Below are 22,806 nucleotides of genomic sequence, written 5' to 3'. Positions count from 1 at the left end.
TAATTGATTTTTAATTTCTGCCTGATTGGATCTAAATTCTGCAGTCATGAAGTCTCTTGAGTCCTTTATGGTTTTTTTCTAGAGCCACCAGTAGCTGTAAAATAGTGCTTCTGAATTGGCTTTCTGAAATTGAATTGTAATCCATATTTTGTAACTCTGTGGGAGAGAAGGCTGTTTCTGATTCTTTTTTTTGAGGTGAGGTTTTCCTTCTAGTCATTTTGCTCAGTGCAGAGTGGCCAAAAACAAGTTGTATTGGGAAAAGGAGAAAAAGAGAAGGAAAGAAAAGAGAAAAAGAAAAAAGAGAAAAGAAAAAAAAGGGGAAAAAGAGAAGAAAAAGAAAGAAAGGAGAAAAAAGAAAAAAAAAGGGGGGGTGGGGTGGGGGAAGCAATCAGAAATCAAGAAGAAAGAAAGAAAAAAAAGCACAAAACAAAACAAAAAAAACCAAAAACAAAACACGGGGGGAGTATCTTCCGATTCTGTATACTTTAAGTCCCTTGACTTCCCTTGAAACTGGTCCGTCTCCTTGCTCTTCTGGGGGAGGGGCCTGCTGTGCTGATTCTCAGGTGTGAGCACTTGGGGGAGCTGCTCTGCCCCTGCCTGGTGCAGGGCTCAGTGGGGGTTGTTCACCCCGTGAGGCAGCCACAGTGGCGGGGGCAGCTCTGGGACCCTGGAGTCAGCTCCCGCAGTAGCTCCGGGGCTCTCCGTCTGCAGGGCCTGGGGGCTCCCGGGCGCGGCCGCTGATCTGCTCAGCTCCAGGCAGGAGCGTCCTCGCTGTCCTGGGCCCTCCCAGCCTCTGCCTGTCCCGGGGCAGGCCGGGTCCTGGGCTGTGTCCCGGCGCCCTGTGCTCCGGGGCCTGCGCTGTTGGATTCGCTCCCGCCCCGCAGCCCCCTCCGCGGAGCCGCCGCCCGAGCCCCTCCGAGCTGCTCCGGGTCCCGCCGAGCGCTGCAGCCCTTAGGGAGCTCGGCGCATCTCCCGGGGCGCAGTTCCTCTGTTACTGTCCCAGGGAGCCCGAGGGCATCCCCGCCCTCCTGGGGATCCTGCTCCAATTCCCCGGGAGGCCTTTCCCCCGGGATGGTTGGTGCAGCTCCTGCTCCTCCGGGACGGGGCTCTCCTGTCCTGGGGACACTCGCCCCGGCCTCAGCCCGGCTCCTCGCGGGGCCCCTCCCCCTCGGAGGCCTTTTGTGTCTTTATTTCTTTTTCCCCGTCTTCCTACCTTGATAGAAGCGCGAACTCTTCTCACTGTAGCGTTCCAGCTGGTCTCTCTTTAAATCTCAGGCCGAATTCGTAGATTTTCAGGATGATTGGATGGTTTTCTAGGTAATTTGTTGAGGACAGATGACTTGGAGACCCTACTGTTCCGCCGTCTTGCCCCTCCCCCCTCTCCATCAACTCTTAATTTGTTCTCTGTAGTTAAGAGTCTCTTATAGTTTGCTTCCTTTTCTTTTTGTTTTTGTATTCCTTTCCCCTATGTTCATCTTTTTTTTTTTTTTTTTAATTTATTCATGAGAGAGAGAAAGAGAGAGAAAGACAGAGACACAGGCAAAGACAGAAGCAGGCTCCATGCAAGGAGCCAGATGTGAGACTCGATCCGGGGTCTCCAGGACCACACCCTGGGCTGAAGGCAGTGCTAAACCATTGAGCCACCCAGGCTGCCCTGTTCATCTATTTTGTTTCTTAAATCCCACATTGAGTGAAATCATATTTCTTTTTCTCTTATTTTGTTTAGCATAATACTCTCTAGCTCTCTCTATGTTGTTGCAGATGGCAGGATTTCATTCTTTTTGATGGTTGAATAATATTCCATTGTATATATACATCACTTTTACTTTATTCATTCATCAGTGGACATTTGGGGTCGTTCCATAATTCGGCTATTGTTAGTAGTGCTGCTGTAAACATCGGGGTGCATGTGCCTCTTCAGTATTTTTGTATCCTTTGGGTAAATACCTAGAAGTGTAACTGCTGAGCCATAGGGTAGCTCTATTTTTAACTTTCTGAGGAACCTCTACTGTTTTACAGAGTGGCTGCACCAGTTTGCATTCCTACCTACAGTACAAGAGGGCTTCCCTTTCTCTGTATCCTTACCACCTTTTGTTTCCTGGATTGTTAGTTTTAGCCGTTCTGACAGCATGAGGTAGTATCTCGTGGTGGTTTTGATTTGTATTTGCCTGATGATGAGTGATGTGGAGCACCTTTTCATGTGTCTTTTGGCCATCTGGATGTCTTCTTTGAAAAGTCTATTCATGCTTTCTGCCCACTTTTTAACTGGATTGTTTTTGTGGGGTATTGAGTTTGATAAATTCTTTATAGATTTGGGGTACTAACCCTTTATTAGATTCGTCATTTGCAAATATCTTCTCCCATTCCATAGGCTGACTCTTAGTTTTGTTGAAGAAGACCCAGTAGTTCACTTTTGCTTTCGTTTCCCTTGCCTCTGGAGAAGTGTCTAGTAAGAAGTTGCTGTGGTTGAGGTCAAAGAAATTGCTGCCTGTGTTCTTCTCTAGGATTTTGATGGTTTCCTTTTGTTTTTTCATTTGTCTTTATTGAAGTTTGATTTACCAACATATAGTATAACACCCCGTTACCCCATCCCCCACCCACCCCCACTTCCACAGCCCTTTGTTTGTTTCCCAGAGTTAGGAGCCTCTCATAGTTGTTTCCCTCTCTAATTTTTCCCACTCAGTTCCCCTCCTTCCCCTATAATCCCTCTCACTGTTTCTTATTTTCCCCATATGAGTGAAACCATATGATGTTTGTCCTTCTCTGATTCACTCAGCATAATACCCTCCAGTTCCAGTCACGTCAAAGCAAATGGTGGGGTATTCGTCCTTTCTGATGGCTAATACTCCATCGTGTATACAGACCACATCTTTATCCATAATCTGTTGAAGGACATCGAGGCTCCTTCTACACTTTGGCTATTGTGGACACTGCTGCTGTGAACTTTGGGGTGTAGGTGTCCTGGCAGATTTTGATGGTTTCCTGCCTCACATTTAGGTCTTTTCATCCATTTTGAATTTATTTTTGTGCATGGTGTAAGAAAATGCTCCAGTTTCATTCTGCATGTTGCTGTCCAGGTTTCGCAAGATTATTTGTTGAAGAGAGTGTCTTGTTTCCATTGATAGTCTTTCCTGCTCTGTCAAAGATAAGTTGACCATATCATTGTGGGCCCATTTCTGGGTTCTCTATATTCTGTTCCTTTGATCTATGTGTTAATTTTTGTGCAAGTACCAACCACACTGTCTTCATGACTACAGCTTTCTAATATAGTCTGGAATCATGATTACTCTAGCTTTGCTTTTGTCTTTCAAGATTGCTTTGGCTATTCTGGGTCTTTTGTGGGTCCATAGAAATTTTAGGATTGTTTGTTCTAGCATTATGAAAAATGTTGGTATATTTTGATAGGGATTGCATTAAATCTGTAGATTGATTTGGGTAGTGTAGACATTTTAATGATGATTATTCTTCCAACCCATGAGCATGGAATGTTTTTCCATTTCTCTGGGTCCTCTTCAATTTCTTTCATAAGTATTCTGTAGTTTTCAGAGTGCAGATCTTTACCTCTTGGTTATAGGTTTGTTCCTAGGTATCTTACTGTTTTTGGTGCAGTTGTAAATGGACTTGATTCCTAGATTTCTCTTTCTTCTGCTTCATTTTTGGTATATAGAAATGCAACAGATTTCTATACGTTGATTTTGTATACTGTGACTTTGCTGAGTTTGTGCCTCCGTTCTAGCAATATTTTGGTGAAGTCTTTTGGTATTCAATGTAGAGTATCATGTTATTTGTGAAATTGTGAAATTTTTACTTCTTCCTTGCCGATTTGGGTGCCTTTTATAACATTTTTTCCTAGTGAGGGAGAGAGTAGGGTGGGGGCGGGGGAGAGAGAGAGAAGTCAATCTCAAGCATAGAGCCTGATGCAGGGCTCAGTATCACAACCCTGGGGTCATGACCAGAGCCAAAATCAAGAGTTGGATGCTTAACTGTCTGAGCCACTCAAGCACTTCAGGATGCCTTTTATTTTTTTGTTGTCTGATTGCTGAGGTTAGAACTTCCAGTACTGTGCTTAACAGTGATGAGAGTGGATATCCATGTCTTGTTCCTGACCCTTAGCAGGAAAGTGCTCAGTTTTTCCCCAATGAGGATAATATTAGCTGTGGGTCTTTCCTACATGACTTTTATGATGTTGAGATATGTTCCCTCCATCCCTACTTTGTTGTGGGTTTTTGTTCTTAATATTTTTCTATGTTCCTTCTTCACATTTTGTTTCATTTCCCATCAGTGGGAGATTTTTTTTTTTTTTTAATGAAGGATTAAGTAAGTGAAAGTCATGGGTTTGAGACCAGTAGTTGCTATTTAGCTTAGGTTTTTTCCCAAAATAGCTTTTTTCCCCAGATACCTCTGTTTATTAAGACTTTAGGAATGCATGTCTAGACCAAACTATAAGAGCAATTAAGTTCACATGCTTGGAATAGTTTGTCTCTATTGACCTTCCACCCATAACCTTCTCCCTCTTCCCATTCTTGTCTAAGTAGAACTTGTATCTGATCCCATTTTTGGTGAGGGATGACTGAGAATGACTTGAGGATCACAAACGTGGGAATAATAGTTCTATAAAGCATCCCCATATTATCAGGAGGACTCTTCAAGTAAGGCTTCAGAGGATAGTACAGAGGATAGTATAACAACCCCTCAAAAATCCATCACTCAGCTTTACAATTATCAATACATGGCCAACCATGTTTTATCTTTATCTCCCTTACTGACCCTCACTCTTTTAAATTGCTTTGAAACCAGTCCCAGTATTCTATCATTCGTCTATAAATATTTCAGTATATGTTTCTAAAAAACAGGTGTTTTAGTTAGTTCCTATGATAGTGATAGTTAACTGTTTTAGAACATTCACTAACTCTTGCCTGCAGTTATCTGTCAGCCAGTCCTCATATCCTCTCAGCTGCACCTTGGTTGAAGATCTAGGGTGATTTTGGATAGTTTGAATTCAGGTAAAGAAAATCAGTGACCTTCTGCTGATTGGTTATTCCTTGTCTTGACAAAATAACATTTTGTCTCTTTCTGACTAATCTAGCCAGGAGGAATAAGAAATATATTTGAGGTTCTCATAGGCCTACAATATATAATATTAAGTTATCTGCATGTTGAGCAAGTATAGTTTTTTTGCAGAATATAAGCCCTTTAAATCATTAGTTTAGCAGTTTGAAAAGTAATAAGGAGAATTAGTGAATCCTAGTATCTATGGGGTTTTGGCCTCTCAGAAGAAGCAAACAGTTATGGATTATATTTACAGATATGTTGAGAGCTGCAGTTAAATCCACAGAAGTGAAATAATTTCAGTAAAAGAAATATATATTGGGGTCAGGGAGCTTTGGAATTTTGGTATCACTATTCAGTTAAAGGCTTCCATTGGGTTCTTTTAGGTAATAGAGATGCTAATACAGGATATGATCAATGTTGTTCCAATAGGGTAGATTGCATTGGGGAATTAGATGCTTGCACTGCACTTATATTTCTGATTACTTTGGGGATCTGATAATGTGGCAGGATTAAAATTGAGGTAGAGGTGTTAGTATCTGAGAAAAATGTCCACGTTTTTCTTTGACAGCCACCCTTTATTTAGGAGAATCTGAATTCTTTAATTGTATTTCTAAATTCTGTACAGGACCAAAGCTTAAAGGTGATAGTATTAACCTTCCCTTGATGAGTTGGTGAAATTTCTAGATGGAAATTGAGAGACAATTAAGATTAGTAATATAAGAGGAAAAGAAGCAGAGAGTTTCTGGAGAGCATGGGAGTTCAGAATCATTCAGTATCAAGACGGGGAGCAGTGGGATAGGAAGGAGATCCAGGAGAAGGGAAAGGATGGAGGAGACATGCTAAGAAGGAAAGAACAAAGTAAGCAAAGTAGAGGTGCTGAGATTGTCCCATTTTTGGCCAGTGGAAGCACCTTAAGTTGGTTGCACCTCAATATACCTAATATTGTAGCATCCTTGCTGTTAGGTACAGTAAGGTGCTTCGGGTTTATTTTGTACATGTCCTGCCCCAGGCTGAGCATTACTCATCTCTGAAAGGAACTCCATTTCTTTTTAGTGGGAATTAAAATTGAAACACTGTACTCAGGGCATTAGGGGCACTCATTTTTTGTTTGTTTTGTTTTCTGGGGGGAGAGAGGTATGGAAGGGCAAAAGGAGAGGAAGAGTAAGAATCCCAAGCAGGCCTTCATGTCTAGTGTGGAGCCTGATGCAGGGCTCAGTCTCATGACCCCAGGATCGTGACCTGAGCCAAAATTAAGAGTTGGAAGCCCAGTCAACTGAGCCACCCAGGCACCTCAGAGGTACTCATTTTTAAAAGGCTGATGTATTTTTAAGGTCTTTCCAATGGACAGAAATAGGAAATACTTTTCCTTAAGAGAGAAGATACATAGGCTATTCTGAAAAACTTAATGTTTTTGTTGTTGTTGTTGTTGTTGTTGTGTTTTGTATCTCTTTTCTTACACTGAAAATCTTCTTAATCCAGTAATATAATAAATTACATTTTTGTTTTATTCTTATGTGTATGTATGCACACATAAAGAAAGGATACAGTGTAGTTTCAAAATAGTAATACCAATATTATAGCCATCAGGATGATTTAAGATTTCTTGATTTTTCTTTTTGTTGTTAGTATATATTCCACTAAGGATGTATAGTTATGTGTCTGTGTTTTAAATTCACTTGAAATTTGTCTGGATAAACCATCAAATAGATGTAAAATTATGTTCATTTGGTTCATTTTGCTTTTGATGTTTAGAAATAATTTTGATTTTTATTTGGTAATTTTATAAAACATTTACGTGATTCCAAAGTCAAATGTACCAGACAAAACCTTCAGAGAAATTTAGTTTCCATCCTTATCCTTTCTACCCTATTCCTCCCTCTCGGGTGGGTAACCATTTGAAAAATTAGTTTTGGAGTTAATTTTTTCCATTAAAAAATATATTATGAAATAGGTATTAGTCCCCCTTCTGCTCCCTTTCATAAATAAGGTATACTTTCTGTCCTTGCTTTTTTTATTTGACATTGAGTCCCGAGGACCATTCTTTGGCAGTAAATGGAGACATTTCTTCGTTCCTTTTATAATACTCCATTTTTGGGGGTACATCATAGTTTACTCAGTCATTCCCCTATAGGTTGTTTCCAGTCTTTTACCTCTTTTTCCCCCTGTGTTAAAAAACACAACAGAATTTATCATTTTAACAGAAGTGTTCTGTATCTTTACATTGTTATGAAATGAATATTTAGAATTTTTCCCCCCAGAACTCTTTCATCATGTAAAACCGAAACTGTTAACGAACAGCTCTCCTTTCTCCTACCGGTAGCCCTTGGTAACCATTATTCTGCTTTCTGCTTCTACGAATTTGACTGCTGTAGATACCTCATATAAATAGAATCATACAATATTTGTCTTTTTGACGGAGTTATATCACCTACTTAATGTCCTCAAGGATCATCTGTGTGCCAGGATTTTCTTCTTTTTAAATTCTGAATATTTCATTGTATGTATATACCACCTTGTATGTAGCCATTTGTCTGTCCATGAACATGTTGATTGCTTTCATTTTTTGGCTCTTCTGAGTAGTGGTACTCTGAATATGGGTATGTAAATACTTGTTGAAGTGGGCTTGCTAGATTATACAGTAGTTGTTAATTTTTTGAGGAACCCTCCATCATGGTTGCACCATTTTACAGTCCCACCAGCTTGCAAAAGGTTTTCAGTTTCTCCATTTCCTTGCCAATATTTGTTTTCTAGGTTTCCTTTGGTTTGGTTTTTGGATAATGGATATTCTGATAGGTGTGAGGTGATACCTCATTGTAGTTTTGATTTACATTTTTCTGATGATGAGTGTGATAATGAGCATCACACTCATGAGCTTGTTGGCCATTTGTATATCATCTTTGGAGAAAGGTCTGTTCGGGTCCTTTGCTCATTTTTATTTGCATTGCAGATCTAGAGTTTTTATAATAATATGTTTTTGCTGATAGCCAGCAGAACATATTTAATATACTCGTAAAGAGAATAATTGTGTTGACCTAAAATGTGACTGATAAGAATATGTATGAGCTAAAATGTATTTTGTAATTCTTTTCTTATAAAGGGCTATTTAGAAACCAAAAAATATTAAGAGAATATAGAGACTTCCTCGGAAACACCAAGGTAAGATTATCTTTCTAATAATGTTATGTGTGCATATTTTGCATAATGAAATTTTAACATGTCTCATCACAAGTCAAGATTTTCTTGAGCACACTGTAATTTACTGAATTATATAGTCTGTCTCTGTGTGTTTTTCTTGAAATTAAAAAACCTGGGATATAAGCTCTCTTTAAATTCAAAACAGGGGATCCCTGGGTGGCTCAGCGGTTAAGTGCCTGCCTTTGGCCCAGGGCGTGATTCTGGAGACCCGGGATTGAGTCCCACGTTGGGCTCCTTGCATGGAGCCTGCTTCTCCCTCCTCCTGTGTCTCTGCCTCTCTGTCTCTCTCTCTCTGTCTCTCTCTCTGTCTCTCTGTCTGTCTCATCAATAAATAAAATTTTTTTTTTATTCCCCCCCCCCAATAAATAAAATTTTTTAAAAATAAAAAATTCACAACAGTGTTGTAAACCATAAGTATATAGGTAAAGGAGAAGACTTCATTATGATTTTAGCAAAATTTAACTCTCTCATATGTACTTTTAATTTCCTGTGTCCTCTCTTCTACTTTTAATCCTAATTAAATATTCAAAATGCCACTTCTCTGCTTGTAACCAAAAAGTTTAGCCCTTGGAGGAGAAAATTACATAGCCATTCTGATTGTTCTTTCCTATTATGGGTACATAAAAATCAGTGGACACAGTATTAGTTGACAGTCTTACTGAACTTCCATAGTACATTCAGTCTCTCTGTGAGATAGCTGTTGCCTGTATTTCCTATCTTCTCGAACTTCCTAAAGCCTTAGTGTTCTGCTGATGACCTTGCTTCATAGCTCACTGAAGAAAATAGACGTAATCGAATAAGGTACTTTGCTTTTCTTCACCAGATTTACTAAGATTTACTTAACTTGTCTAAACTTGTGTGCCACAGTACTTCCTATTAGAAGGAAATTAATATTGGGACCGGTATAGAAAGTTTACCTTCATTATCCTATGTCTTATTCTTTTTTTTTTCTTTATTAAATTTTATTTATTCCTGAGACAGAGAGAGGCAGAGACACAGGCAGAGGGAGAAGCAGGCTCCCCACAGGGAGCCCAATGTGGGACTTGATCCCAGGACCCCAGGGTCATGCCCTGAGCTGAATGTAGATACTCACCCACTGAACCACCCAGGCGTCCCTGGCTTATTCTTTCTGAATCCTCTTCATTTGGCCTTTCATCCCCACCATTCCACTGAAATGGGTCTTATCAAAGTCACCAATACTTCTAGAATACCAAGGAGTCATGTCCAGATTTAATGTTTGTATTTAAACCTAGTTGGGAGGTATTTCCTGTCAAGAAGTGAATATCTCCAGAAGTCCTATCTGGAGAAAAGGCTAGCTGTGCAAATTGTCTCCTTTTTTTCTAAGTTACATTTGAGACATTGTTCCCTTTTGGCAAAATTTGTCAGTGATGACAACTCTAGTTCTTTTCAATTCATTATATTCAAAACTCCTTAATTTCCTTTCCCTTTGGGTTTTGTGTTTCTTGCATCCCGTTGGTGGAATCTTCATATACCACATGAGCCAGCCTTCTCACTTCTGTGCCCTGGAAGCTGCTGCCACTGCCTTTGCTGTGGAATAGCTTAGGCTGGTGAGACCTGCCTCCTGGGAAGATCTGTTCCTCTGTGTTCCAATTGCTTTTGTTATGGAATTTATGGTTTTTTTTTTAATAATTTATTTATGAGAGAGAGCGAGCATGGCAGGTGGAACAGCAGAGAAGAGAGGAGGGAGAAGCAGGCCTCCTGGCTGAGCAGGGAGCCTGATGTGGGGCATGATCTCATAACCCTGGACCCTGGGATCATGACCTGAGCAGAAGGCAGATAACCAGCTGAGCTACCCATGTGCCCCATGGGTGGTTTTAACAGGATGCTTCCTGTAGTGAATCCTAGCTCCTTGTAGATCTCTTGTGTGGCTTTGGTCTTTGTCACTATTTCTCATCTGATGACTACCAACACATTTTCACCTTTTCTATGATCTTTTTATCTTTTTTATCAGCAATTTGAGCTCCATGGATATCTTTTTTGGTTATAACATTCTATTCTAATTTTAAAGATCTAATTTCCCTTCCTTATTTGTCTTATTCATCCCAAAAGTTCACAAACCTTTCTTCTAAAGAAATATTTTTCATCTTCCACTTTTTAAAAAAAAATTAAATCTTATTTTTGTTTATTGGAGTTCAATCTGCCAACATATAGCATAACACCCATTGCTCATCCCATCAAGTGCCTCCCTCAGTGCCCGTCACCCAGTCACCCCCACCCCCCGCCCACCTCCCTGTCTACCACCTTTTCCTTGTTCATTTCCCAGAGTTGGGTGTCTCTCATGTTCTGTCTCCCTTTCTGATATTTCCCACTCATTTTTTCTCCTTTCCCCTTTATTCCCTTTCACTATTTTTATATTCCCCAAATGAATGAGACCATATAATATTTATCTTTCTCCGAATGACTTATTGATAAAGAAGATGTGGTCTATGTATACAACGGAATATTACTCAGCCATTAGTAATGACAAATACCCACCATTTGCTTCGATGTGAATGGAACTAGAGGGTATTATGCTGAGTGAAATAAGTCATCTTCCACTTTTAAACAGCATCTTTTCACTTAATCTCTGTGCATTTTTTTTTAATGATTCCTAAAATAATTTTTCTTATTTTTCTCTCTTCAGCCAAATGATGCATGCAGCAATTCTCTATTATAATAAAACAGACATACTCAGTTTTTTATTTATCAATAAACAATAGAACTCAGAAATCTAGAGCCATGGTCATAGTTTATAGTTTGCATATCAGAGTTCAAGTTGAAATCATATGGATAAGGTTTCTTCCTGCCTCATTCCTTGTCTCAGCTCTGGAGGCAGTTTAAAGCAGAATTTGGGGGCATCTAGTTGCACAGTTTGTCAGGAGCTGGCCTTAATGCTTAAAATCTAGAAGCTCTCTCTTGTGTTCTGTTGTTCAGAGAAAGTAGGAGGTACTGTTTAAAATCCTGGTCTGTAGACCTTAGTGCAAAACACTATAAATGTGAGAAAAAATTTAAATAGGCATTGTTCTTTCCTAATGCCTGATAGAGAATCTCACCTCAGCTTTCTTGGCAGTACCCAGCTGGAGTGTAGCTATAGAATTCACGTGGAGTCTACAGCAGCCTGTCTTACAGGACCTGCACCTTCAGTAAGGGCTGTTTCCCCTTCTTCGGGGCCTTTTAGCCTGAATGCAAGGGGACAAAACTGCCGGAAGTGTGGGGACTTAACCAAGAACTAACTCTCACATGGCACAGCCCCGGTAACCACCTCACATTTTACTCCTTATTTGTTTTCTTGATCTGTTTCTCAGAATTCTAATTCAATACATTAGATCTTAAAGAATCTTCTTATTTAGATGTACCCAGTGACTTGTAGACCGCTCTACCTGTTTTGACCAAATACGGAGCCATGAAAGAACATGTGACAATGTGTACCAACTCCCAATATAAAGGAGGGAGCTAATAAGCATGCCCATCATTCTCTCCCAAATCAACGTCTAGAGGGCCACTGGGGAGGAGGGGAGGCCACCGGTATGGGGGAGGGGGAATTCTCTTCTCATGGAGATTTGAGGTAGAAGTAGTCATGTGCCCACCACCTGTAGCAAGTGTTCTTGGAGTAGCAAGTTTCCTTACAATGCCTTGTTCTCTAGGAGTCCAAGACAGTCTTTCTCCTGGGTTTCTTTGTACTTCATTAACACCTCCTCTTTCTTTATCTCTTCTGCAAGAAACTCTGCTGATTCATTATAGACCCTTTTATATTTAAATGCTATTAGTAGGTCCAACTGGCAATTTCCCTAAAATAGATACCTAGTGCAACTGCTGCTCACTGTTCTCTTATGGAAACCTTAGTCTAAACCATTACCATCCTTTATCTGTAGTACCCTCCTGATTGTTCTTTCCACCTCTGCTTTTGTCACCATAATTTATTCTCTACATTTTAACTATATCTTGGAAAATCTAAATTATATTATCCCCAATACCTACTTAAAACCATATAGTGCTTGCTTTTTGGCAGTAGAATAAGATTTATACTCCTTACTATGGTTTCCAAAATCCTGTGGGTTATGGTCCCTGCCTCCTTCTCTGTCCTCATCCCCTACTATTTTCCTTGCTCTCTGTGCTCTTGCCACACCAACTTTATTTTGTCCTTTCCACACACCAGTCTTAGTTCTTTCCATAGTCTTTAAGTATGCTGCATGTATACTCTGCCTGAAACCATTCTCCCAGATTTTTTCATGGTTGCTGTCTTCTCATCATTGAACTTCTTTGCCACTGTAGCTAAAATAACCCTTCCCACATACACCCTCCCCCCATACATGATCCTCTCCCTTCTGTTTATTTTATTATGTTCACTGTTATCTGATGTTATATATTTGTTTACAGATTAGTTTCTATCTTCCTGGACTAGACTGTGACGTCAGTGAAGGCAGGACTCTTGTTTTGTTTACTGTTAGGTCCCAGCAACTAGAATTGTGCCAGTAGTTGCACAGTAAATATGTCTTGTGTAAATGACATAAGCAGAATATGTGAAGTGCTTTAATAGAAATGTAAAGTTCGGTAATAAATGTGCAGCAGAATATTTATTCTGACAGACCAAGGAAGGTTTTACATAGAAAAGTGCCAGTTGGCTTAACATGGACTAGAATGGATAAAACCTGGACAAATTGTGGTAGAAGATGGTGATAGCATTCCAGGGAGAGGAAAGAGCAGGAAAAAAAAAAAACTCAGAAAGTGTACATTAAAGGAACAGCAAAACTACATTTAACTCAAAAATATTTGTTGCCTTGTTTCTTCTGTTTTGGTCTGTTTTGGAATGAAACCACTACTTGAGGTCTTTGGTGTAGAGCACTAAAGAGTTAAATTAGAGAAGCAAACTTGGCTATAGTTATTCCTTGTTTAAAATAGTAACTTGCTCAAGAAATGGAAAAATTTTAGAGTATATTGATTTTAGTTCAATACATTTTAATCACTTTATCCCTAGTTTCTGTGTAACCAACTCCTATCTTTTCTGGCAATATGCAAGAAATTACTTCGAAGGAAACAAAAACAATTAAGGTTTTGGAAAAGGACCCATATGTATTCTCAGTTTCAATATTGTCACTTTTTAAAGTAGAGATTCTAGAGCAAAAGAAGTAAATAACTAAATCTAGTTTTTAGGATTTGATAGAGGAGATATTATCTGGTGTGTCAGGGTCACTTATAAGCATTAAACTGTTTTTTTGGGAAATCTTAAAGATTTTGTGTGTGTGTTTGTTTTTATAGCCACGGTCCAGAACGACATCAGTTTTTTTTAAAGGTCCAGGAAAAGTGGTGATGGTTGCTATTTGCATGTAAGTATCATTTAAATTTTTTAAAAAATATATTTTTTTTAATTTTTATTTATTTATGATAGTCACAGAGAGATAGAGAGAGAGGCAGAGACACAGGCAGAGGGAGAAGCAGGCTCAATGCACCGGGAGCCTGACGTGGGATTCGATCCCGGGTCTCCAGGATCGCGCCCTAGGCCAAAGGCAGGCGCCAAACCGCTGCGCCACCCAGGGATCCCCTAAAAAATATTTTTAATATGTACATCCCTGAAGGTAAAAATTTATTACTTGGTATCTAGGTTAAGAATTAGAAGTTCATGTTGTTATAGAAGTAAGTTAAATGAGCCTTTGTTAATTATTGTCAGTAAAGTGTTGAAGCAAGAGTCCAGATAGATACCCATCCTTGTGCTGGGTCTATTTTTGTGGTTAAGATCTAAGAATAGTTGCTTTCTGGAAATTCTTTTATTTTCATTGGAGTTGATAGAAGTCTTTTTTAAAAAGGTGAATTGGCTGAGATCATTTTTTGAGTAACTAAACCAACCTGGGTCATAACTACTGAAGAATATTTACATTCTTGTTTTTCCCCACTTACCTTGGAAGAACATAATTGATATTTGTGCCTCTTTTTCCTTCTGTCTTCTTGATTCCTATTGTTTTATCTTTTGCTGACTAATCTATTTTAGGATGTTTAAAGTATTAATTTCATGATTCATTAGTTTGTATCTTTGTTTCTGATATATATATATATACACACACACACATACATACATGACGTGTCACGGACTGTGGTAAGGTCTTGAGATTCAAGGATAGAATACATAACTCTCATCTTTAAGGATTGGAGGGGCACTAGACTGAAAGAAGTCATGTACAGTGATGCAGAGAAGAAATGATGATGCACTAAACTAAGATAATGAAGGTAGGGATGGGAAGACCTATTTAGGTCCAAGATGTATTTAGAAGTATGGTCAAGAATGGTGTCCAGGTTTCTGGTTTGGACAATTGGATAGATATGGCATCATCACTGAGAGGAGGAGTTCTTGAAGGAGGGGCAGGATGGCAGCAAAGGAAATGATGAGTTTATTTTTGAATTTGAGTGATCTCTAGGGCATCGGGTGGAGTGATCAACAGCATTAATTCTTAGTAAAGTGAGGTTAGCAATTAAAGCTTTCTTCATTGGAAGAATGTGTGAATATGTGTAAGCTGCTTAGCATAATACTCAGGACATAATAGGTACTTAATAATTGATATTATGTGTTGGTCTGAAGTTCACAAAGAAGAGCGGGATTAGAGATTTAGAGTTGAGAGTTATTAACATATAGATGATAATTAAAGCCATAGGAGTAGTTAAGACCACCTGGAGAATGTGTATGAAGTGTGAGGAAGAAAAATCCTTGAGAAGGAAACGTTGAGGCATGCTAACATCTGTGAAATGGGTGCAGGAAAAGGACCTGCAGAGTAGACCCAGGAAGAGAAAGGAGCAGGAAAGAAAGGAGAGCAAACCAAGAACTAGGAAGAAAACCAAGGATATCATGGATGCCAAGGAAGATCGTCTTTTAAGAAAATAGTGACGTACGCTTCTGCAAGATTAAGAAAAATACTAAAATGTTTTCAGGAATTTAGTAGCAAGAAACAGCTGTTGGTAAGAATAATGAGGTACATCTGAGGCATAAGCCATTTATTGTTAAATGGATTGAAGACTTAGTACAAGATGTGGAAAACTGAGACAGCAGAGGAGATACAATTCTTTCAAGAAATTATCTGAAATGGAAAAGAGGGAAAGGGTAGCTGGAGGGAGTTAGTTTCCTTACTTAGAGAATTAGGATATTATTTATATAATAATAGCATTATAATAAAACATGGTAAATGACTAAATGTAGTGCCCGAGATAAACTGTATCGGTCATTACTGTTGGAATCTGAACAGCTAGCTTCCTCAGAGCCAACCGCGTTTATTTTTAGCATCTATTATCTTCTAGTATGACTTTGGGGCTGTTTGGTCTAGATTTGTCTTCACCTCTGGCATCTGACACCTTCACATCTTGCCTGCTTAAGTAGACAGACTTTCACTAAAGTCTTGGTTTTTGATACTGGTGTGCTGGACAGTATGAAGTGTGCAAATCCTCTTTAACCTACCTAAGACACTTAATTTCCTTTCTAACTTTATTTTGTCTAAATACAAAACAGTCTCTCCTCATCAGTTCTCAGAATACACATATCAGTAACTTGTTTACACATATCATGTTTCTTCATTTGAATATTTAATGATATCTGTACTTTTCAAATTTGTATTCTTGGTATCTAAAATATAATAAATTCTTGAAGGCTAGATATTCTTTTTAATTTACTTTGAACAGAATCTAGTATAGAGGCTTATATACTCAAATAAGCTTTTGGTGGAAATTTTTATCAAAACCTATGCTGAATTGTTTTCTTTCTCTCCTAGAAATGGATTAAACTGCTTCTTTAAATTTCTTGCCTGGATTTATACGGGTTCAGCAAGTATGTTCTCTGAAGCTATACACTCTTTATCTGATACTTGTAATCAGGTAAGGGTTAAAGGTTTTTTTCTTACTAATTTTCAAGTAAATGTTTTATAGCCTTAGTCTAAAAGTTGACCTATTTAAAAACCACGATTCCTATAGTTGGCTTGAATAAACTGAAAGTTTTTTAAAATTTTTGAATGATAAAGCACATAGAAATTTGATCATAGTATTTTATTTTTAAAATCAAAGATCTTTATTTTTATAATTTTTTTTTAGAGAGAGAAAATGGGGTGAGTGGGATAGGTAGGAGGGCAGGAGGAGAGAGAGAATCTCAAGCAGGCTCCACACTTGGAACCCCTAATCATAGTATTTTAAAGTAGATTGTTATGCTTTAAGAACTTAACAAAAATGGAATACAAAGACATTCCATGCTCACAGATTGGAAGAACAGATATTGTTAAAATGTCTATATTACTCAAAGCAATCTGCAGATATAATGGAATCCCCATCAAAATACCAACACTTTTCACAGAGCTAGAACAAACAATCCTAAAATTTGTATGGACCCACAAAAGACACAGAATAGCCAAAACAATCTGGAAAAAGAAAAGCTAAGCTTGTGGTATCACAATTCCAGGCCTTAAGTTATATTACAAAGCCATATTAATCAAGACAGTATGGAATTGGCACAAAAATAGACATGTAGATCAATGGAACAGAGTAGAGAACCCAGAAATGGGCCCACAGTGATATGGTCAACTAATCTTTGACAGAGCAGGAAAGAATATCCAATGGGGGAAAAGACAGTATCTTCCATAAATGATGTGGAGAAACTGGACAGTTACATGCAAAAGAATGAAACTAGACAGACTTCTTAACATGGTACACAAAAATAAACTCAAAATGCGTTAAAGACCTAAATGTGAGACCTGAAACCATAAAAATCTGGAAGAAAGCAGAGATAATAATTTATCTGACATCGGCCATGGCAGTATTTTTCTTGATATGTGTCCTGAGACAAGAGAAATAAAAGCAAAAATAAAGTATTGGGTCTACATCAAAATAAAAGCTGTGCAGTGTGAAGGAAACAATCAACAAAACTAAAAAGGCATCCTGTTCAGTGGGAGAAGATATTTGCAAATGACATATCTGATAAAGGGCTAGCCTCCAAAATATATAAAGAATTGATAAAACTCAATACCCCCAAAACAAATAATCCATTTGAAAAATGAGCAGAAGACATAATCAGATATTTCTCCAAAGAAGACATGCAGATGGTCAACAGAGACATGAAAAGATGCTCAGCATCACTCCTCATCAGGGAAATACAGATCAAAACTACAATGAGGTATTACCTCAAACCTGTCAGAATGGCTAAAATTAAAAACACAAATGCAAGTGTTGGCAAGGATGTGGAGAAAAAGGAATGCTTATGCACTATTGGTGGAATGCAAACTAGTGCAGTCAGCCACTATGGAAAACAGTATGGAGGTTCCTCAAAAAGTTAAAAATGGAACTACCTTATAATCCAGTAGTCACACTACTGGGTATTATCCAAAAAAAACAAGAACAGTAATTCAGTGGGATGCATGCACCCCTCTGTTTACGGCAGCATTATTTACAAGAGCCAAATTATGGAGGTAGCCCAAGTGTCCATCAGTAGATGAATGGCTAAGATGTAGTGTATATGTATCTGTGCCATAAAAAAGATTGAAATCTTACCATTTGCAACAGCATGATTGCAGCTAGAGAGTATAATGCTAATAAGCAGAGTTAGTCAGAGAAAGACAAATATCATGTGATTTCATACATAGAATTTAAGAAACAAATGAGCAAAGTGGGGGAAAAAGACTCAAGCCAAGAAACTCCTCACTCTGGAGAACAAATTGATGGTCACCAGAAGGGAGGTTTGTGGCGCTGGGTAGATAAGTGATGGGTATTAAGGAGGGCACTTGTCATGATGAGCACTGGGTGTTGTATGGAAGAGGTGACTCACTGTATTGTACACCTGAAACTAATATAACACTATTAACTATACGAGAAGTAAAATTAAAACAATTTAAAAAATTCAGCAAATGATTCCTTCTGATGTTGGGAAAGATAACCGAAAAGAGGCACAAGAGAACTTTTTGAGGTAATTGGAAAAAATCTGTGTCTTAATGGGAATATATGTTACAAGGGTGTTGATTTGTCAAAGCTTAAAGAGCTTTTTATATTTAGGATTCTTGCTTTGTGTATGAATTTTATCTCAAACTTAAAATTTCCATATGTGGAAATGTGATTACTGAGTATATATTTTAAAATGTTAAGGAATTAGTATTAAAATTTTAAAGTATGATGGTCTGGTGTCTCAATTTCTAAAATGCCTTAGAGTTCTAGTCATTCAGATAAAATATTTAAAGATGAAATGGTGTGATGCTTAGAATTTACTTCAAAATATTCATGGGAATGGGTATGGAATAGAGAAAACAGATGTGGTTATGTATTTGTAATTATTGAAGCTGAGTAATGGATGAGTTGGGTTTATTGAAATGTTCTATTGGGTGTTTAAGAAATGCTTTATCCATCTCTCTGTATGTTGACAGTTTCTATAATATAAAGTACAAAAGACATGATATAGATTGTGATCAGCTTTTTAAGCACATGCACACTCTTCCCTGAAATCTGGCACAAATATATTCACAAAAGCAACATTAACAACTATATGCAAGTGTATATAAAGATAGTCTGAAATATCCATCAGACTCTTAAATGATTTTCTCTCCTGTCCTATTTGGTTTCTTTACAATGAGAATGTGTTAGTATTCTAATTAGAAAAACAAATACTTTCAGTAACAGATGGAGTGTAACAGAGGTAAATAAACCTGAAATCATGTGGTATTGGTGCTTTGAGAATTCTTTTATTTTTTAAAAATATTTTATTTATTCATGAGAGACATACAGAGAAAGGCAGAGACATAAGTAGAGGGAGAAGATGTGGGACTCAGTCCCAGGACCCTGGGATCACGCCCTGAGCCGAAGGCAGATGCTCAGCCATGGAACCACCCAGGTGCCCCTGCTTTGAGAATCCTTGGTGAAGCATTTTTCTTGTTGCGAGTGTCAGAAAGGCTTTGATGAAAAAGATTTCAACTGGGCCTTACTGAGTAAATGGAAATTGTATTTCTTATGTTCTTTTGAAAACTATTTTGGGACACTTGGGTGGCTCAGTCAATTAGGCATCCACCTCTTGATTTTGGCTCAGATCATGATCTCAGGGTTGTGAGATCGAGTCCCACGTGTTGAGTTCTGTGCTGCGTGTGGACCCTACTTGAGGTTCCTTTCTCCTTCTCCCTCTCCAGCTGCCCTTCCCTGACCCTCCTCATGCACCCCACCCCCCTCTCTCCTAAAAACAAAAACAAAACTATTTTAGACGTATAATAATATTTCAAAAAATTCTAAAGAGCTCCTACAACTCAATAGCAGAAAAAAACCTATCTGATTTAAATTTATTTATTTATTTATTTTTTGATTTTTATTTATTTATGATAGTCATCAGAGAGAGAGAGAGAGAGAGGCAGAGACACAGGCAGAGGGAGAAGCAGGCTCCATGCACCGGGAGCCGGACGTGGGATTCGATCCCGGGTCTCCAGGATCGCGCCCTGGGCCAAAGGCAGGCGCCAAACCGCTGCGCCACCCAGGGATCCCCTATCTGATTTAAAAAATGAGCAAAAGGATCCAAATATTTTTCCAACTAAGACGTTCAAATGGCCCAGGAAGTATATGAAAAGGTGCTCAACGTCACTAATCATCAGGGAAATGCAAATCAGAACCACAGTGAGCTATCACCTCACACCAGTTAGAAGACCTGTTATCAAAAAGACAAGAAATAATAACTTTTGATAAGCATGTAGAGAGAAGGAAACCCATGTGCGTGCACTGTTGATGCAAACGTAAATTTGTGCAGGTACTATGAAAAATAGTACAGAGGTTCGTAAAAGAAATAGAACTACCATATGAGCCAGCAGTTCCACTTCTGGAATTCTAATCTTAAAGAAAGCTGTCGGCACCCTCATGTTCAGTGCAGCATTATTTATAGCAGCTGAGACTTGGAAACAACCTAAATTCCATTTCAATAGATGAATGGATAAAGAAAATGTGGTATGTATGTGTGTGTACAGACACACACACAGAGGAATATTACTTAGCCATTAGAAAAAAAAAAAAAAGAAGGAAATCTTGTCATTTGTGACCTTGAGGGCATTATGCTAAGTGAATAAAGTCAGACAAAGATAGATCCCAATTGATCTTACTTATATGTGGACTAAAACAAAAATACCCCAAACTTACGGATATAGAAAATAGATTGGTGGTTGCCAAAGACAAGGAGTAAGTGGGGGTGGGTGAAATGGGGAGAGAGGGTGGTCAAAAGGTACAAACTTCAGTTATTGAAAAATTAATTTTTGTAAATTTTTATAACTATAGTATTTTTTTCTTTACCTTTAGAGAGACAAAAATACCTCAAGTTTTAAATTTAGGCCTGTGTCGCTAGTGATATCTAGGTTTACAATTTCTGTGACAGTCCTTTTTTAAAGACTTTTCTTCTAAATAACATACAGCACATCCTTAACATTAATTGGTATGAATTTATCGAGCACCTGAATTTACAATATAGTGTTTTGAAGAAGACAGTCTTCACTCCGTCTTCTGTAAGGAGGTCAGAACAACTGGAAAGATTCCAAGGTGACATTTAAGGAGTTGCATGGTAGTATGATACTGAAGGAAAAATCAAAAAAGGGAAGGATAATCTTGGAGGGGGAAGCATTTATAATCTTCTTAGCCAGTAGATATTAATATTCATTATGCTGCAAACCAAGCAGATGTAGGTTATATTTACATATCTGATAGATATATCAGCATGTATATTTATATATGTCTACACACACGCATTGTAATTGTGCAGAAAAAGGTCTGGAAGGATACATATCAAACCTAATTCATGCAACCCTACCTCTAGGGGAAGTGGGGGGCACAGGATTAGGGATGGTCTGTGATAATTTATTTTTATAGGAAAAACTAATAAATTTGGTCCATATTGAGTTTATGAAAAACTTGATATCCTACATTTCATTGCATGGCCAACCTGAATATTGATTTTAAAAATAATTGAATGCCCATTGGCTATTTTGTAAACATGATAAATGCATGCGTGTGTGTGTGTGTTTACACACACACACACACAAATAGTGTCAATTAATGAATATTTTGATTTAATTTACAGTTTAAAAGAATTCTATATTCTATCTTAATTTGCTTTCTTTTTTGGGGGGGTTTGATTAATCAAAAAATCATCAATTGTGTTTTTAAAGGTAATCTATTTTAGATATCCAGATTCACATCAAACTAGAATAGAAAAGACTTAGCATAGTAATATCAGGAATTTCCAGTGGATAGCTCTTTTTAACAAAAAATGTGATTGAAAACCAAATAAATGAAAGAAAGGCAAGAAGAAAAGATGAAGTCCAGGGAGGAAGGAAGGAAGGAGAGAAACATGTCACGATTAAAGACATGTTCATAGTTTTGCCAGATCTACTTTACGTTTTTATTTATTTATTTTTACTTTTTTACAATTTTATATATTTGACAGAGAGAGAGCGCACAAGCAGGGGAAGGGGCAAAGGGACAGGGAGAAGCAGGCTCCCCCTGAGCAGGGAGCCCCATGTGTTGTGTATGCCAGGACCCTGGGGTCATGAGTTGAGTCGAAGCCAGACACTTAACAGACTGAGCCACCCAGGCGCCTCCATTTTTGTTTTTTTAAAGAAATAAAAATCTTAGTTATAATTATTAGCCCTACATCTTTATTCTCCCCTCCCGCACCCCAGATAATCACTACTCTGTATATATTGATACGTCTACTTCTAGTGCATGGCTTTGAAGTTACAGTAGAAACATGTGCCTGTATACCATGTATGCTATTCAAATTTTTTACTTTTATTTGTACAGCTATACAAGTCACTTTTCCTATAAAAAACAAATAGACTAATGCTACTTCTCTCCTCAGAGATATAAACAGTTGAATGTGTATCCTTCTAGAACTTTTCCTGTGCTTTATATTATATGTTGTCTACAAAAATGACATAAGTTTTTTTGTACTTAACACACTGTTTCTAAACTTGATTTTTTTCTCTTTCACTTTAATAATTAATAGTATGTCTAGGAGCTTTTACCAAGTCAGTACAGAAAGCTCTATCTCAAGCCCATTTTATTAAACTATGGTAGAAGTAACTTATGGTTTGGCAGTACCATCATTTATTTTGCCATTCCTTGCTGATGGATTTTTAGGTTGGCTTTCACATTTTTCATCTGTATAAACAATGGCATTTTGAACTCCTTTGGGTTCATCTTTATGTCTGTAAGGTAAGGGCTATAAACTAGAATTGCTTTGCTGGGCTATTGTGTATGTGCATGTAGTTTCTTTGCCCTTGTCAGATTGCATAATCCAGATTGGTTTTACCACACTGTACTCTACATCTTGCTAACAACTATTTACCCCTTTTTCTTCTTGTCCATAGGGTTTATTAGCAGTGGGCATCAGTAAGTCTGTTCAAACACCAGATCCAACTCATCCGTAAGGACATTGCCTTTATTTTATTTTTTATTTTTATTTAATTTTATTTTTTTGGCAGTAAGTTATTGAAATAAAAGCAGTTGAATTTTAGAAGTCTCCTGCAGCTTATATACCTGCAATTTTGTATTAAAGATTTGGTCATTTCTTTCACTATAGTATCTAAAATGTAA

At 38.0% G+C, this 22,806-nt stretch overlaps 1 protein-coding gene across 4 annotated transcripts in view; it reads left to right on the top strand.

Annotated features, from left to right (window-relative positions):
- Positions 1 to 22,806, top strand: part of SLC30A9 (solute carrier family 30 member 9) — an 85,820-nt gene that overhangs the window by 35,957 nt on the left and 27,057 nt on the right. For all 4 annotated transcript variants that reach the window (XM_072749108.1, XM_072749109.1, XM_072749110.1 and 1 more), the window contains 4 exons: positions 8,150 to 8,208; positions 13,504 to 13,571; positions 15,993 to 16,095; positions 22,581 to 22,636. In XM_072749108.1, coding sequence (XP_072605209.1) covers positions 8,150 to 8,208; positions 13,504 to 13,571; positions 15,993 to 16,095; positions 22,581 to 22,636 — 286 coding nt within the window. The remainder of the gene's footprint in view (positions 1 to 8,149; positions 8,209 to 13,503; positions 13,572 to 15,992; positions 16,096 to 22,580; positions 22,637 to 22,806) is intronic.

The sequence above is a fragment of the Vulpes vulpes genome, chromosome 2 (assembly GCF_048418805.1).
Source record: "Vulpes vulpes isolate BD-2025 chromosome 2, VulVul3, whole genome shotgun sequence".
NCBI classification, from domain to species: domain Eukaryota; kingdom Metazoa; phylum Chordata; class Mammalia; order Carnivora; family Canidae; genus Vulpes; species Vulpes vulpes.
Note: the sequence above shows the minus strand (reverse complement) of the source record. Positions and strands in the feature narration are given on the sequence as shown.